This window comes from Hippichthys cyanospilos, chromosome 20, assembly GCF_059441005.1.
Source record: "Hippichthys cyanospilos isolate Australia breed blue-spotted pipefish chromosome 20, RoL_Hcya_1.0, whole genome shotgun sequence".
NCBI classification, from domain to species: domain Eukaryota; kingdom Metazoa; phylum Chordata; class Actinopteri; order Syngnathiformes; family Syngnathidae; genus Hippichthys; species Hippichthys cyanospilos.
In genome coordinates this window covers 1,597,547-1,610,648 of record NC_142388.1, presented here as the reverse complement: position 1 = coordinate 1,610,648, position 13,102 = coordinate 1,597,547, and the positions used below count along the sequence as shown (strand labels likewise).

Sequence of the window (13,102 nt, the reverse complement as noted above, 5' to 3'; positions counted from 1 at the left end):
GGACGGCTTTAATGCTTATTTGGCTTCAGAAAGTCATTATGTAATTACCATGAAAACGCATTTGCTGCATAATTTATAACCTCGGGGTGTCTCCCAAAATAAAATAAAATAAAATCAAAATCCTCCGCTGGATCTTTATGAGCCAATCGTCTGCGGCGTAGCAGCTGCAACTGTCGCCTTGGAAGCATATCTTTGCTCTTTAGTTTGTCATCATTTTCATCATGCTCTATTTAGAGCATCTGCCATTTTCTTTATTGCTCACTATAGGAGAAAAACGCCCTTTTTGGGAGCTGATGGATGCGCGCTAACAATGCTAATAAGCACAACGGGTTAAGTGTTTTGTTTGTCTCGCGTGGAACATTTGTTGCGTTTATTCCAATATGATTTTTTTTTGTTCCGTATTAGATGTGAAAAATGCTCAAAATGACCTTTTAATAACATTATCGTCTCTTGCCGACACCCGCCGTCTCACTCGCGCACGCACGCGTACGTTCGTACGCCCGTACGTGCGAGGACATCCATTGACATCATGAATTTCCTAGCCCCTAATCCTAACCTTAACCTTCGGAAACGATTGCGCAACCTCGACCCTAACCCCATTCGAACCTGGACTCTAAAAGAAAGTCGTCACCCCCGCTTCTTCACCGAAAGACCCAAATGGGTTCTCACAAGTATGGCCGTACAGGAAGGCACACACGCAGTCAAGGTAGCTTTATTTAACAGGAGACGAGGCGGCCGGCGCGTGATGGAGCGTCGCTGTCACTGTAATCTGAGAGGCGAGGAAAAGGCGGAGCTTAATCTGGATGTTTGCGTTGCAGATCATGTGTCCGTGGGCGGCCTGGGTGACAGCTTTTACGAGTACCTGCTCAAAGCCTGGCTCATGTCTGACAAGACGGACGATGAGGCCAAGAAGATGTATTATGATGCCCTGCAGGTAACGCATGCAAATACGTACAAACAAACACACAACAGGGGACCCCCCCCCCACACACACACACACACACACACACACACACACACATCCACTGATCCTGTGATGTTGCAAAATATAACACACACCATTGGTTGCTTACTTTTCTCAGCCACACTCCTTATATGACCGTTAGGGGCCAACTTTATTAGCCCTTCCTGCCATTTAAGCAGCATGTCTAATAAACAACCGTCTATAGAGACACACACCCCGACTCACACACATTCATACCCATCAGTCTGGCCTTTCGGGGACCGCCTTTTGCAACTTATTTTTACAATTTTCAGGATTCTGCCATTCAAACCGTATTGGTTAAAAACACGCGCATGTAAATACATTTATAAGCACCCTGTCATGCGTTAGTGTCACTTACACACGCTCACACACGTCTATGTGCCCTTGAGGGGGCCATATTTTGCAAACTCTTGTCGCGTCCTTCGGCGCTGCTCTTTTATTAGCCCTTTTTGCCATTAAAGCCGCGTTGGTTAAAAACAAGCAAGTGTCAATAGAGTCGTGTTTAGAAGCACGCTCATTTATAAGCGCCGTCAGTAGCTGGCTTGTTCACACACATACATGTCTATACGGCCTTTTGGGGACCACGCTTTGGAACTTTCTTTTGCTTCCCCTGATGCGAGAACAGTACAACACATTCAACCACATTTAGTAACATCTTAATGGTCCTCACTTTATTGGGTATTTTTTTCAAGCTTTTTTCTGTGGAATCCCCATGTCAACCAAGACACATCTGTCAGTCGCTTTCTTACCTCTTCACACACATCTTGGCGTGGCTCTTGGCGGTGGCGAGTTATTTTAGTGTAAAAAGGTTGCGCGTCCCTGTGCCGACGCATTGTGGGAGTCGCAGCAGATGGCGGCATGCTTGCGTAGCGGAGCCCAACACACCAGGCGCGCATTTGCATGACAAGACCAATCAGATTAATCTGCTCATGCATCCGGTGGCACACACACACAGGCGCGGCATCTTGAACGCAACATTAATCTTGAGGAGATCCTTTACCCCTAATCCCCCTTGATCTTGCGGATTAAAAGTGATTTATTTGTCCGGAGGAGACGCAACAAAGTGGATGAACGTATTTCTTGACTTGCACTGCGCCAGCTTTCTCCACTAAATCACTTCTTCAAAACAAAATGGCTGACTTCCCGTGCGGTTTTTGCTATGAGTTTTGGACTTTTTTTTCTTTCCTTTTTTTTTTCCTTGCAGGCGATCGAGAGCAGCCTGATGAGAAAGTCGAGCGGCGGCTTGACGTACATCGCCGAGTGGAAGGGGGGCCTCTTGGAACATAAGATGGGTCACCTGACCTGTTTCGCCGGCGGCATGGTGGCGCTCGGTGCCGACGGGGCTCCCGACGACAAGACGGGCCACCAGATGGAGCAAGCGGCCGAGATCGCCAGAACCTGTCACGAGTCCTACTCCAGGACCGGTACTTGGACGCCGGCCACTTCCTGTCAGATAGTGAGTGACATTCCATCCTGAGGGTTCGATGTTTGTTTGTTTTTTGAAGCATTAAAGCTGGGACCGGAGGCCTTCCGTTTCGACGGCGGCGTGGAGGCCATCGCCACGCGCCAAAATGAGAAATACTTCATCCTGCGGCCCGAAGTCATCGAGACCTACATGTACATGTGGAGGTTCACTCACGACCCAAAGTACAGGGAGTGGGGATGGGAAGCCGTCCAGGTAACGGAACCTCCACAATAACATCAAAAATCCCAATCGTAGTGACTGTGCCTTTTTTTTTTAATAATCGTAACCTTTGACCGCCTGATCCCGCAGGCCTTGGAGCAGCACTGTAAGGTAGAGGGCGGCTACAGTGGCGTCAGAGACGTCTACGGGGCCACGCCCAACTATGACGACGTGCAGCAGAGCTTCTTCCTGGCCGAGACGCTCAAGTAAGATGCACAAAAAAAAAAAAACTCGGTTCGTATTAAATAGATGCCTGAGAACACTTTAAAGTAACACAGTGTAAGCTTTAGACAGTTTTTCATTCAAAATTAATCAATTCAATTAATTATCAAATGAACGACCAACAGTATGTTTTGAATATAATCATAGATCAAGATATTTTTTTGTTTGCTGGCATAGTTTGACCGCCGCTCAACGGAATGTTGCAAAAATCGCTGAAAAATCAAAGTCAGAAATCCTAATAAAATTCATCTCTAAAACTGTAATTATAATAGTGTTATACGGTCCAAAATTTGGACCTTCGTTATTTTTCGTACACAATATCTTGCACGTCCAGCTGCGATCGCATCGAAATGTCGGAATCCTTGCATTTTGAAATTTTACATGTTTTAATCCTCTGCTGGAAATTTCAGCTCCCCTAGTGTTTTTTTTTTCTTTTTTGATTTAAAAAAAATCAAAGGAATTTGCATAATTTTGTCACATAAAGCCACAAGGATTAAGTACACTTGTTTTGTTCAAATTCTTGGCTTTAATACTTTGGTGCAGGAGGAGCTGGTCAGCCATGAAGGTCCGTTAGCTACCGACATAGCCTTTAGCGTAACAGCCTGACACACGCAAGCCGTTGTTTCCAGGTATCTGTATTTGCTGTTCTCGGATGACGACCACGTCCCTTTCGAGCACTGGGTCTTCAACACGGAGGCTCACCCTCTGCCCATCATCAAGAAGGACCCACCAGAACAGACCAACGAGGTGGAGTAGGAACAACTTTGGGAACCTTATACCAAGGTTTGATTTTTTTTTTTTTTTTTTTTTTCCCCCCCTACTGGAAGTGACTTTTTTTTGTTTTTTAACAATTCGTCGAGCGGGATCAGAGCAGACTTTGGTCTGCCGGGTTTTTTATTTTCGACACTCGGATGCGGTCCTGTTGTTTTTCCTGGCTTCCGCGCCGACTTTTTTTTCGCGGAGCGTTGAAAGGCCAGGATATGTTGGGCGAGAGGACGACGATATGGACGCCGTCCCTGCCGCGTCCGTCGGCGTTTACAGGGGAAAGACAAATTTGGCCTTCGGGAGACGGAGGCGAGAAGTTTCCGCTCGCTGCCCCGTGACATCACTTCCGGTGATCGTGTTTACAAAAAGACGCATTGGTCCTCGTTTTTACGTCATCATTTTAAAAGCAAGAGCGTCGTAGCATTGGAAGATACTTCAAAAGCAAAAAAAAAAAGAAAAAAAGATTTGGGGTCGTTACGTCCTCACACAAGCGCTTATTGACCATATAATTACATATCTGGACAATTCTAATCAAGATTTTAAATTTGAGGTATGACTTGATGGAAAAGTACAACCGACAATGTAGCAATGCTAAAATTAGCATAGCGTGAGATTTGTGTCCAAAAATTCTGCCTTTACAGCAGATAATAATGCTCATTTTTAAATGTTCTCTTTCATAGAAACGTTTATTTATTTGGAACGTAATTGTACGTAAATGTTAAAGGCGCGATGAAGCAAATGTAGTGAAAGAGAGCTCATAAAATTAGCTTGTAGCGCTAGCATCACATTTGTAAAGGCAGGATTCTCGTACTTGTACTATTCGTACAATCGAGCGGGGGGCTGTCAGCTTGTCTTTGGACCTCTGTTGTTGCTTGACATCTTTTTCAAGATTTTTTTTTTTTTTTTTTCAACTGGGAAGCAAGCAGCTAGCAGCCCACCTCTTTGTTTTCAACGTTTTTCTTCATAGTCTTCGGCTGTCAAAACCCCTTCAAGCCAGGGGGAGTCATGGCGGCGTCCTCGCAGTCCCGTGGGCGACCGCGCCGCCGTTTGACGGATGCTTGTTGGGTCCCCGCGAGGTCTGGCTCAAAAGCCGCTTTTCATCTTGTGCCTTCGCTTCCAGGCCGCTCGCACAGACGGAACCGGGCGGGAAAAATCAACCGTGTAGCTTTAAGGGGGGAAAAAGGTACAGTGGGCCTCCGGGATTAAGTTTAAGGTTAAAGGCCACGGTATGAAAACAAAACATATTGGTTAATTATCGAGTCATGTCTAAAATTTAAACACTTTGTCGAGCAAAAGTCAGCTAGCTTAATACCGCCTTGAGATGCAAGTTTGATTTGGTCCATGAACACACAAACAGTTGTGTAAGCAAAGTCAATGCACTTGTATCTCAGGGAAAATTCATTTTCAAACCTTCAAAAAATCTCTTTCACGCTTCACCGTTTGTTTTTTTTTTGTTGTTGTTGAAAAAAAATAAAACTTATGGCATATATTACTTATCATAAGTATAGGATACTTGCAAATTTTCTTAAAATATGTTTTGTTCCATCTGTATTTATTTAATAATAATATAAACGTGCCAGAGAAGTGAAAATGATCACCAAACGCCTCCAATACATCATAATCAGGGTGATCTGTAGTAACATACATATTTAACACATTTTATCAATATATTTGCGCAGTACTGAACTGCTGGGATGCCATTTCATCTTCTTGCTACTGCGATTTTTTTTTCAAATCAATCAAATTTTATTTATATAGCCCTAAATCACCGAAGTCTCAAAGGGCTTCACAGAATGAAAAGAGGTCATACAGAGACATCTTTTCAATGTAAGGTACACAACAGCATCCCCTGTCAAAGCTCCCAGAAGGGGAAGGAAAAACTCAAAAACCCCAATTTGGGGAAAATCAGAAACCTCCAGAAGGGACCACAGGTGGGAGGAGCCCCCTTCCAGGCCCACAGGTTGAAGTGGATGCTGCATGTACCGAACACAGAAACAATATAAATTACAGAAAACATATTGTGCTATATAGTGCAGTGATGTCTTGACAGCAGGCAAAGCCATTGGGCAGGAACCATCCCGCATTCCAGCCAGGTGGACCGCAGACGGCTAGACTCCTAACCCGTGATGGTCGACCAGCGCAGGACCCAATGGAGGCGGTCAAGTCAACCCTCACCATCTAGCTGGCCCCCTCTCCCGGCCGGAAGAGGGGGGCAGGAAAAAAGAAGAAGGCTGCAGACAGGCTAATTTAACTAAATGCTTTTGAGTATAGATGTGTTTTTAGTCGGGATTTAAAGATTTCTACCGAGGTGGCTGCGCGAACTTCCATAGGTAGGGCATTCCATAGTACTGGCGCGCGAATGGAAAATGCCCTTGATCCCGCAGACTTCTTTTTAGCCCGTGGGGTCGATAGCAAACCGGCATTTTGCGATCGAAGTTGTCGGGACGGAACATAAGGTGATACTAAGTCGACGAGATAGGAAGGAGCTAAACCGTGTAAAATTTTATAAGTAATTAACAACACCTTAAAATCACATCTCACGTGTATTGGAAGCCAATGCAGGTCAGCTAGAATCGGAGTAATATGATCAAACTTTCTCGTCCTTGTCAATAGTCTCGCCGCTGCATTCTGTACACACTGCAGGCTTTTAATGTGAGACATGGGAAGGCCAGAAAACAAAATGTTGCAATAGTCTAGGCGCGACGTAACAAATGCATGAATTAATGTTTCTGCATCGCTAAGAGAAAGAATAGGGCGAATTTTAGCTATATTGCGGAGGTGAAAAAACGCCGTTCTTGTCATGTTATTAATATGTGTTCGAAAGGAGAGAGTTGAGTCAAATATCACGCCGAGATTTTTTGCAGAACTACTTTGGGAAATAATACAGTTTTCTAGGTTCAGCGTGGTATTCTTAAGCAGGTGCTGATGATGAGCAGGGCCAATAAATAACATCTCAGTTTTATTAGGGTTGAGAAGCAGAAAATTGGAAGACATCCATTGTTTAATCTCGGCGAGGCAAGCCTCCAGTTTACTGCACTTGCACGGATCCGTTATTTCTAAGGGCATATAGAGTTGGGTATCATCAGCATAACAATGAAAACTAATAGCATGTTTACGTATAATATCGCCGAGAGGAATCATGTAGATGTTGAACAGTAAGGGGCCAAGTACTGACCCCTGCGGGACACCACATGAGACGGAGAAAGACTCAGAGATCGCGTCGCCATAAGAGACACTATGCGTCCTTCCCAGGATGTAAGATCTGAACCAAGAAAGTGCTGATCCCGAGATACCAACACATGATCTAAGACGTTCTATAAGAATATGATGATCAATAGTGTCAAATGCGGCACTAAGATCAAGCAGTAATAATATTGATGAGATGTTGGAATCCGAGGCTAAGAGAAGATCATTCGTCACTTTTACTAGGGCTGTCTCAGTTGAGTGGTTGGCCCTAAAACCTGACTGAAGGAGTTCAAATCTATTGTTGTCTATCATAAAATCACTAAGCTGTTGTGTTACAACTTTCTCAAGAATTTTGGCGATAAACGGAAGGTGTGACACTGGCCTATAGTTAGCGAGATCTTCAGGATCTAGGTGTGGTTTCTTAAGTAATGGTTGAATGACGGCCGTCTTAAAAGCTTCAGGTACAATGCCAGAGGAGAGTGACAGGTTGATAATATTCAAGACAGACGACCCCAAGATCGGGAACAACTCTTTGACGAGTTTGCCTGGAAGCGGGTCGAGCATGCAGGACGTCGGCTTTGCTGCATTAACCAGTTGTGTAAGACACTCCAGGGATACTAAATCAAACTGGGACAGGGTAGCCAGACTTTCATGAACCTGATTGTCCGAACTAGCATCAACAATCACAGTTGAGGTGGTGAGCGGCGCTGCCTTTTTTATTTCTTCCCTTATTAGCTGAATCCGCTGAGTAAAGGATTGCATGAAATCGTGTGCTGAATGGAGGGAATTTTGATTAACCTGCTGCTGCTGTGTTAGCTGCGCTACCGTCTCAAATAAATACTTTGGGTTGTTTTTATTAAGACTAATCATTTTGGAAAAGTGATTAGTTTTTGCTAGCCTAAGAGCCTCTTTATATTTCAGCAAGCTATCGCACCAGGCCTGACGGAAAACCTCAAGTTTAGTTGTTCGCCATTTACGCTCAAGTTGTCTACTTAACAGTTTACACGTACGCGTTTCCTCCGTAAACCACGGAGTGCGCCGCTTCGGACGAGTTTTAAGTTTCAGCGGCGCAATAGAGTTTAGGGAATTTAGAAGAACCGAATTAAAATCATTCGCGAGCTTATCGACTGAGCCAGTGAAGGACGGAAAGGCAGCTGTTGCGGAAGGCAGTAATTCAGAAAGTGCAGCAGTCGTTGAAGAATTAATATCACGGCTCTTAAAGCCTTGGTTGTGGACAACAAGACCACACTGAGCTAGGACTTCAAATGTTATAAGATAATGATCAGACATAACGTTAGTATGTGGCAGAATTATGACGTTTGAGGCAGTTAGGCCACGGGTTAGCACTAAGTCTAAGATATTACCATTCCGGTGTGTTGCTGCTTTTATTATTTGTGTAAAACCAAATGCATCGATTATTGCTTGAAAAGCTACAGTAAGTGGCTCTGATGGGGAGTTCATATGAATATTGAAGTCACCCATAATTAATATATTATCTGTGTGAGTTATTAAGTCAGCCATAAGTTCAGGGAATTCATCTAAGAATCCAGAGTATGGGCCAGGAGGACGGTAAATAACTACCACATAAAATGGTGGTGAGGAGCTCGATCGCATAACGAGAGCCTCAAATGTCTTGAAAGTGTGACTCGTGCTCGTGCTAAGCCTAAGATCAGATTCCGAAATTAGGGCGACACCCCCCCCTTTTTTACAAGGACGGGCAACATGTGAGCCCACAAAGTTTGCGGGTGAGGCCTCATTTAATGGTAAGAATTCATTTGGTTTTAGCCAGGTTTCGCAGAGACCAAGCACGTTAAGATTTTGATCTGTAATAAGATCATTTACAAGAAGGGCTTTTGAAGCGAGTGACCTAATATTTATGAAGCCGAATTTAAACTGGGACATTTTTCCCGGACTATTCTGAGTCCTCGTGTTGGTAGTACTAATACCAACAAGATTTTTATGGCTGGGGCTTGCTCTATATTTTGAGTAATTAAAACCTCGTCGCGATGTTAGTAAAGTAGGAATTCGATTGTCGACGACTACAGCGCGCATATTGATATTAATATTTCGCCTAGGCACTTTGTCACTAGTCTTACTGATTAAAGAGGCAGGGCTGTTTTCCTTAATCAACACCACCTCAGCAGAAATCTTATCATTGGGGCATTCAGCATTAGGTATTGAAACAGTGTGTGGATTGCAGTGACCTAGACTAAGTATGCTATGTGTGTTGTAACAGTCCAGCCTAGTGCCGGTTAACTCTAGCCTTAACGACTCCACACCCGTTCTAGCAGGCTCGCTACTCGCCTGCGACCCGACATGCTCTAATGTGGGAAGTCATGGAAGGCTCAAACAGTAATCTATGTTTCTAGAAAGAGTGACAGCGCCTTTCCAGTTAGGGTGAAGGCCATCTGTCCTCAGCAGGTCGGGCCGGCCCCAGAAAGAGGGCCAATTATCTACAAACTGGAAACCCTGCTCTTTACAGAAACCAGCCATCCACCGGTTAAGCGAGAATAATCTGCTAAACCTCTCATCATTGCCTCTCGCAGGCAGAGGGCCAGAGACAATAACTCGATGCCGACTCATCTTTCTAGCGAGATTACAAGTCCTAGCTATGTTCTTCTTTGTAATCTCAGACTGCCTCATTCTAGTATCGTTGGAGCCGACGTGTATCACTATGTCCGAGTAGCTAGTGTTGTTTGCACTAGTCTGGTGTCTAGCCCTCTTGCGTGTCAGCTCCCTAAGGTTAGCTTCAATGTCGGGTGCTCTGGCCCCAGGAATACACATTACGGTGGCTGGCTTTTTAAGCTTGATGTTACGGGTGATGGAGTCCCCTATAACTAATGTGCGGGAGCCCGTAGACTGAGGAGGAGTTTGCCTAGCGAGGGGGCTAAAGCGATTATGCGTCCGAACAGGCTCACCGCGGCTAGCAGGCTTCTTAGGGCTAATGCTAGCCGGACTAGCGGGTAGGCTACGACCCGCACTAGCCGACGCTAGCGGCATTGCGGGAGGGCTACGGCCCGCATTGTCATTATCAGATGTGTCCGTCTGATCTACGATTATCAGACTACCCTGCTCTAGCTGACGGACACGGCCCTCTAGGAGAGAAAGCCTCTCCATGAGAATAACACAGGTGTCGCAGGTGACAGAAGAGGTGGAGGTGCACGGAGCCATGCTTACCTTAGTACAGCCGAGCGAAATACTTACGCTAGCAGAGCTGCACGAGGACGAACGGAGCTAGGCGCTGTTCAGAGAAACGGCGAATCACTAGCTATCGAAGAATGGAAACAGTCCTCAAAAATGAAGGAAAAAGAAGAAAAACAACACCGAACACAGGTCCGACGGGTGGTGGTAAAAATAGAAAAATATAAAAGAAAAATATCGTTCGTCTCTCCAGCTAAGGCTAAAACAGCGACAGCAGCGACAACAGCAAAACACTCCCCGGAACCGGAAGGTCCATTTTTGTTTGAAAAGCTGTGGGACGCATTGTCCCAACGGGAGTGAAAGGGTTAAACACACGCAACAGCAACACAATACAAATGAGCCATACTAGCATGGAAAATTTTGGACCAATACCCAACCAAAACACGTATTGCTAATTTGACGATTTTCTTCAAATAAATATAAATTCAGATATACAGTAATAAAATAAAAGAAATTAAAAAAAAAAATTGGGTGCCGGTGATGGACCACTGGTTGTCACTGTACCGCAACATTCGGGTGATTAGTTGGTTGTTAGGGCCCCCTACTGGTGAAAATAGTTATTTCTCGCATCAGATTCGCTGCTCGTTGTATCCTGTGTCCGGGCGCATCGATCCCACCCCAATTTCATGTTATTCGTCCATATCGCCCCGGACGCCGATGTTTTTGCTCTTTTCGGGGGTGCTTTGTATGCTAGCGATATATATTGGGTTTCGTGTACTGTACCCACAGGCTTTCCACGATCCAAACTCAACTTCCAGTCATCCAATTTGCTCGGTGTTTATTTTCTGTCCAACACTGACACCCAGTGGACGGACTGTTTCATTGCAGCCAATTCAGGCCTTGTATATTTGCAAGGTTATTTCGAGGAGGTACGTCATTTTTTTTTCCCAACCTGGCGAAATGGAACTAGGAGATTCTATTTTTCGTCACATGAGCAGTCTTCACATTTTGGCAAGTCTAAATGACCGTAGAAAGCAATCATTTGAACACGTGTTTTATCAATGAACATTTTAATCAACAAAAATGTAATCGAGGACAATTAATTTGTGATTTTAGTTTGTGACGGTCTTGTTTCACTGTGTTAATTTATTACTATTGTTACTGTGTGAGTTTGTTATTGCTAGGAAACAACAGCAAGTAAAGAAGGATCTGGTGGAGCGGAACAAAATGCTAATGGGATCAAATAACTTGGCAGGACTATGTGTGAATGTACCATCCAATGTGAAGTGAATTCAGTTTCACACTTATTTTGAAACGCTGTTATTTTAAGGCGTTTTGGCTCTTTGTATTTAGGGTTTTTTTGTTGCTTTTTTTTGTATTTGATCTTTTTGTCCAATTCTTGTCCGTTTTTGTTATTTTGTTTGTTTTTTGTTTGATTTAGATATTTTGGCTCTTGTCTGCTTAGGGCTTTATTCTGCTTTGATTGATCTCTCTTCTGTTTATTTTCTGTCCATTTTTTTCTTATTCTTCTCAGTTTGCATTCATTCCCTTAGCTTTTTTTTTGTTTTTTTTGTCTTGAATGTTTTTTGTTTGTCTTCATTTTTGTCCGTTTTGTTCTTATTTTTCTGTTTTTGCATTAATTCCCTCAGCTTTTTTTACTTTCCTCTTTTTTTTTTGCTCCGTTATTGTGTTTATTCTTGTACTTAATTTGATTTCAACTTGAATGTGTTGATTTTTGTCATCATGGAGAAGATGATCCCACGATGCCACGTTTTACTTTCGTCTTTTGCGTTTGTTGGTCTTCCACTATTAAAAGCAGGATGCTTTCCTTCAAACATTCTTACCCACATGCTATGATTTGTCCATAAACGATTTTAAAAAAAAAAAATTGAAATAAATATGCTTAGTGGGGCTAGACATTTCCAATCAGAACTGCTGTTGACTTATGATTAAAGTGTTTAACAACATTTGATGGTCTATAGTTCAAAAAGTGGAATATATACACATTTTTATAAAGAAAAAAAAAAAACATATTTTTCTCAAGGCTATTTGCGGATGAATTTTTAGGGTCAAAAGTTGATGTTTGGGTTTTCAAACGTTTCAATACTGGCTTCAAATTAGGCTTTAAAAGAAAATCATTTTCCATTTGATAATGTCAACATGTGACATCATTTATGTTGTTTGTCAAATCGTCGTGTTTCTTTTGTTTGCATGTGTCGAGAAACGTATGTCAAAAGTATTTGACATGAATTTTGATTTCAACCGGCGATTCAAATTAAGTTGATGAGACAAACGTCCACTTTTTGTATGGGTTCGGAAAATCAAGCATTTAATTTGACTAAATATGTGACTTGTTTTGTTTTGAATTGTGTTTTACAGAGCGATTCTTAGCGTATTTAATATTCGGAATATGTGACAGCAATCTTGGGATGTGAACACTTGCGGATAATTATTTTTCTTTATGTTTTGATGCAATATTTTCCATTTGTGGACAAATGTATTCTGATTGTGTTTGAAAAAAATATTATTATTATTGATTCTTGTAAATATGGAGCGGTGGTCAAAAAGCCACTGGACATTTATATCAGGATTTGTGGATTCAACATGAGATTAAAGCGCTGCAGACTTTTTAAGAAATTATATTTGTTACACTTCTATAATCGACAATAAAAAGAGATTTTATTATAAGCTTCTTCAGGTTATGGTTTTTACGCAATCATTCACACTTGAATAATGAAAGCTTACAGTGGAGCTTCACATATTTGCAGAGCGTTTTATTTGTTTATATTTTTCTGTACTTTTTTTTAGGCAACCTGCTAGTTTCTGCCTTCACAATAGTCGATGCTCATGTGTGTAATGCTATGCTGTTACCACAAGAGGGCAGCAGAGGACTACTGGCGGAAATACTGCACTACCAAGAGAGTTCCTTTCATTTTAATGGTTTGTTATGTGTTTTGCATGTTTGCGTGACCCCCCCAAGACAGGATTGGGTCGCTTAAAAGTTGCTTAAAGTCGCTTAAAAGAACACAAGTCGTTAGTCTTGTTTTTGTTTTTTTGCACAGGATAAAGATTATCTGCCCGAGGATAAAGAATATATGCCTGTGAGTATGAATGTTTTT

The 13,102-nt window shown here is 42.9% G+C and overlaps 1 protein-coding gene across 1 annotated transcript in view; it reads left to right on the top strand.

The window, feature by feature from the left end:
* Positions 1 to 12,671, top strand: part of man1a1 (mannosidase, alpha, class 1A, member 1) — a 73,961-nt gene extending 61,290 nt beyond the window's left edge. The window contains exons 8-12 of the mRNA XM_088402763.1: positions 819 to 934; positions 2,190 to 2,409; positions 2,491 to 2,663; positions 2,760 to 2,875; positions 3,521 to 12,671. Coding sequence (XP_088258889.1) covers positions 819 to 934; positions 2,190 to 2,409; positions 2,491 to 2,663; positions 2,760 to 2,875; positions 3,521 to 3,647 — 752 coding nt within the window. The 3' untranslated portion in view covers positions 3,648 to 12,671. The remainder of the gene's footprint in view (positions 1 to 818; positions 935 to 2,189; positions 2,410 to 2,490; positions 2,664 to 2,759; positions 2,876 to 3,520) is intronic.
* The last annotated feature ends 431 nt before the right edge of the window (positions 12,672 to 13,102 follow it).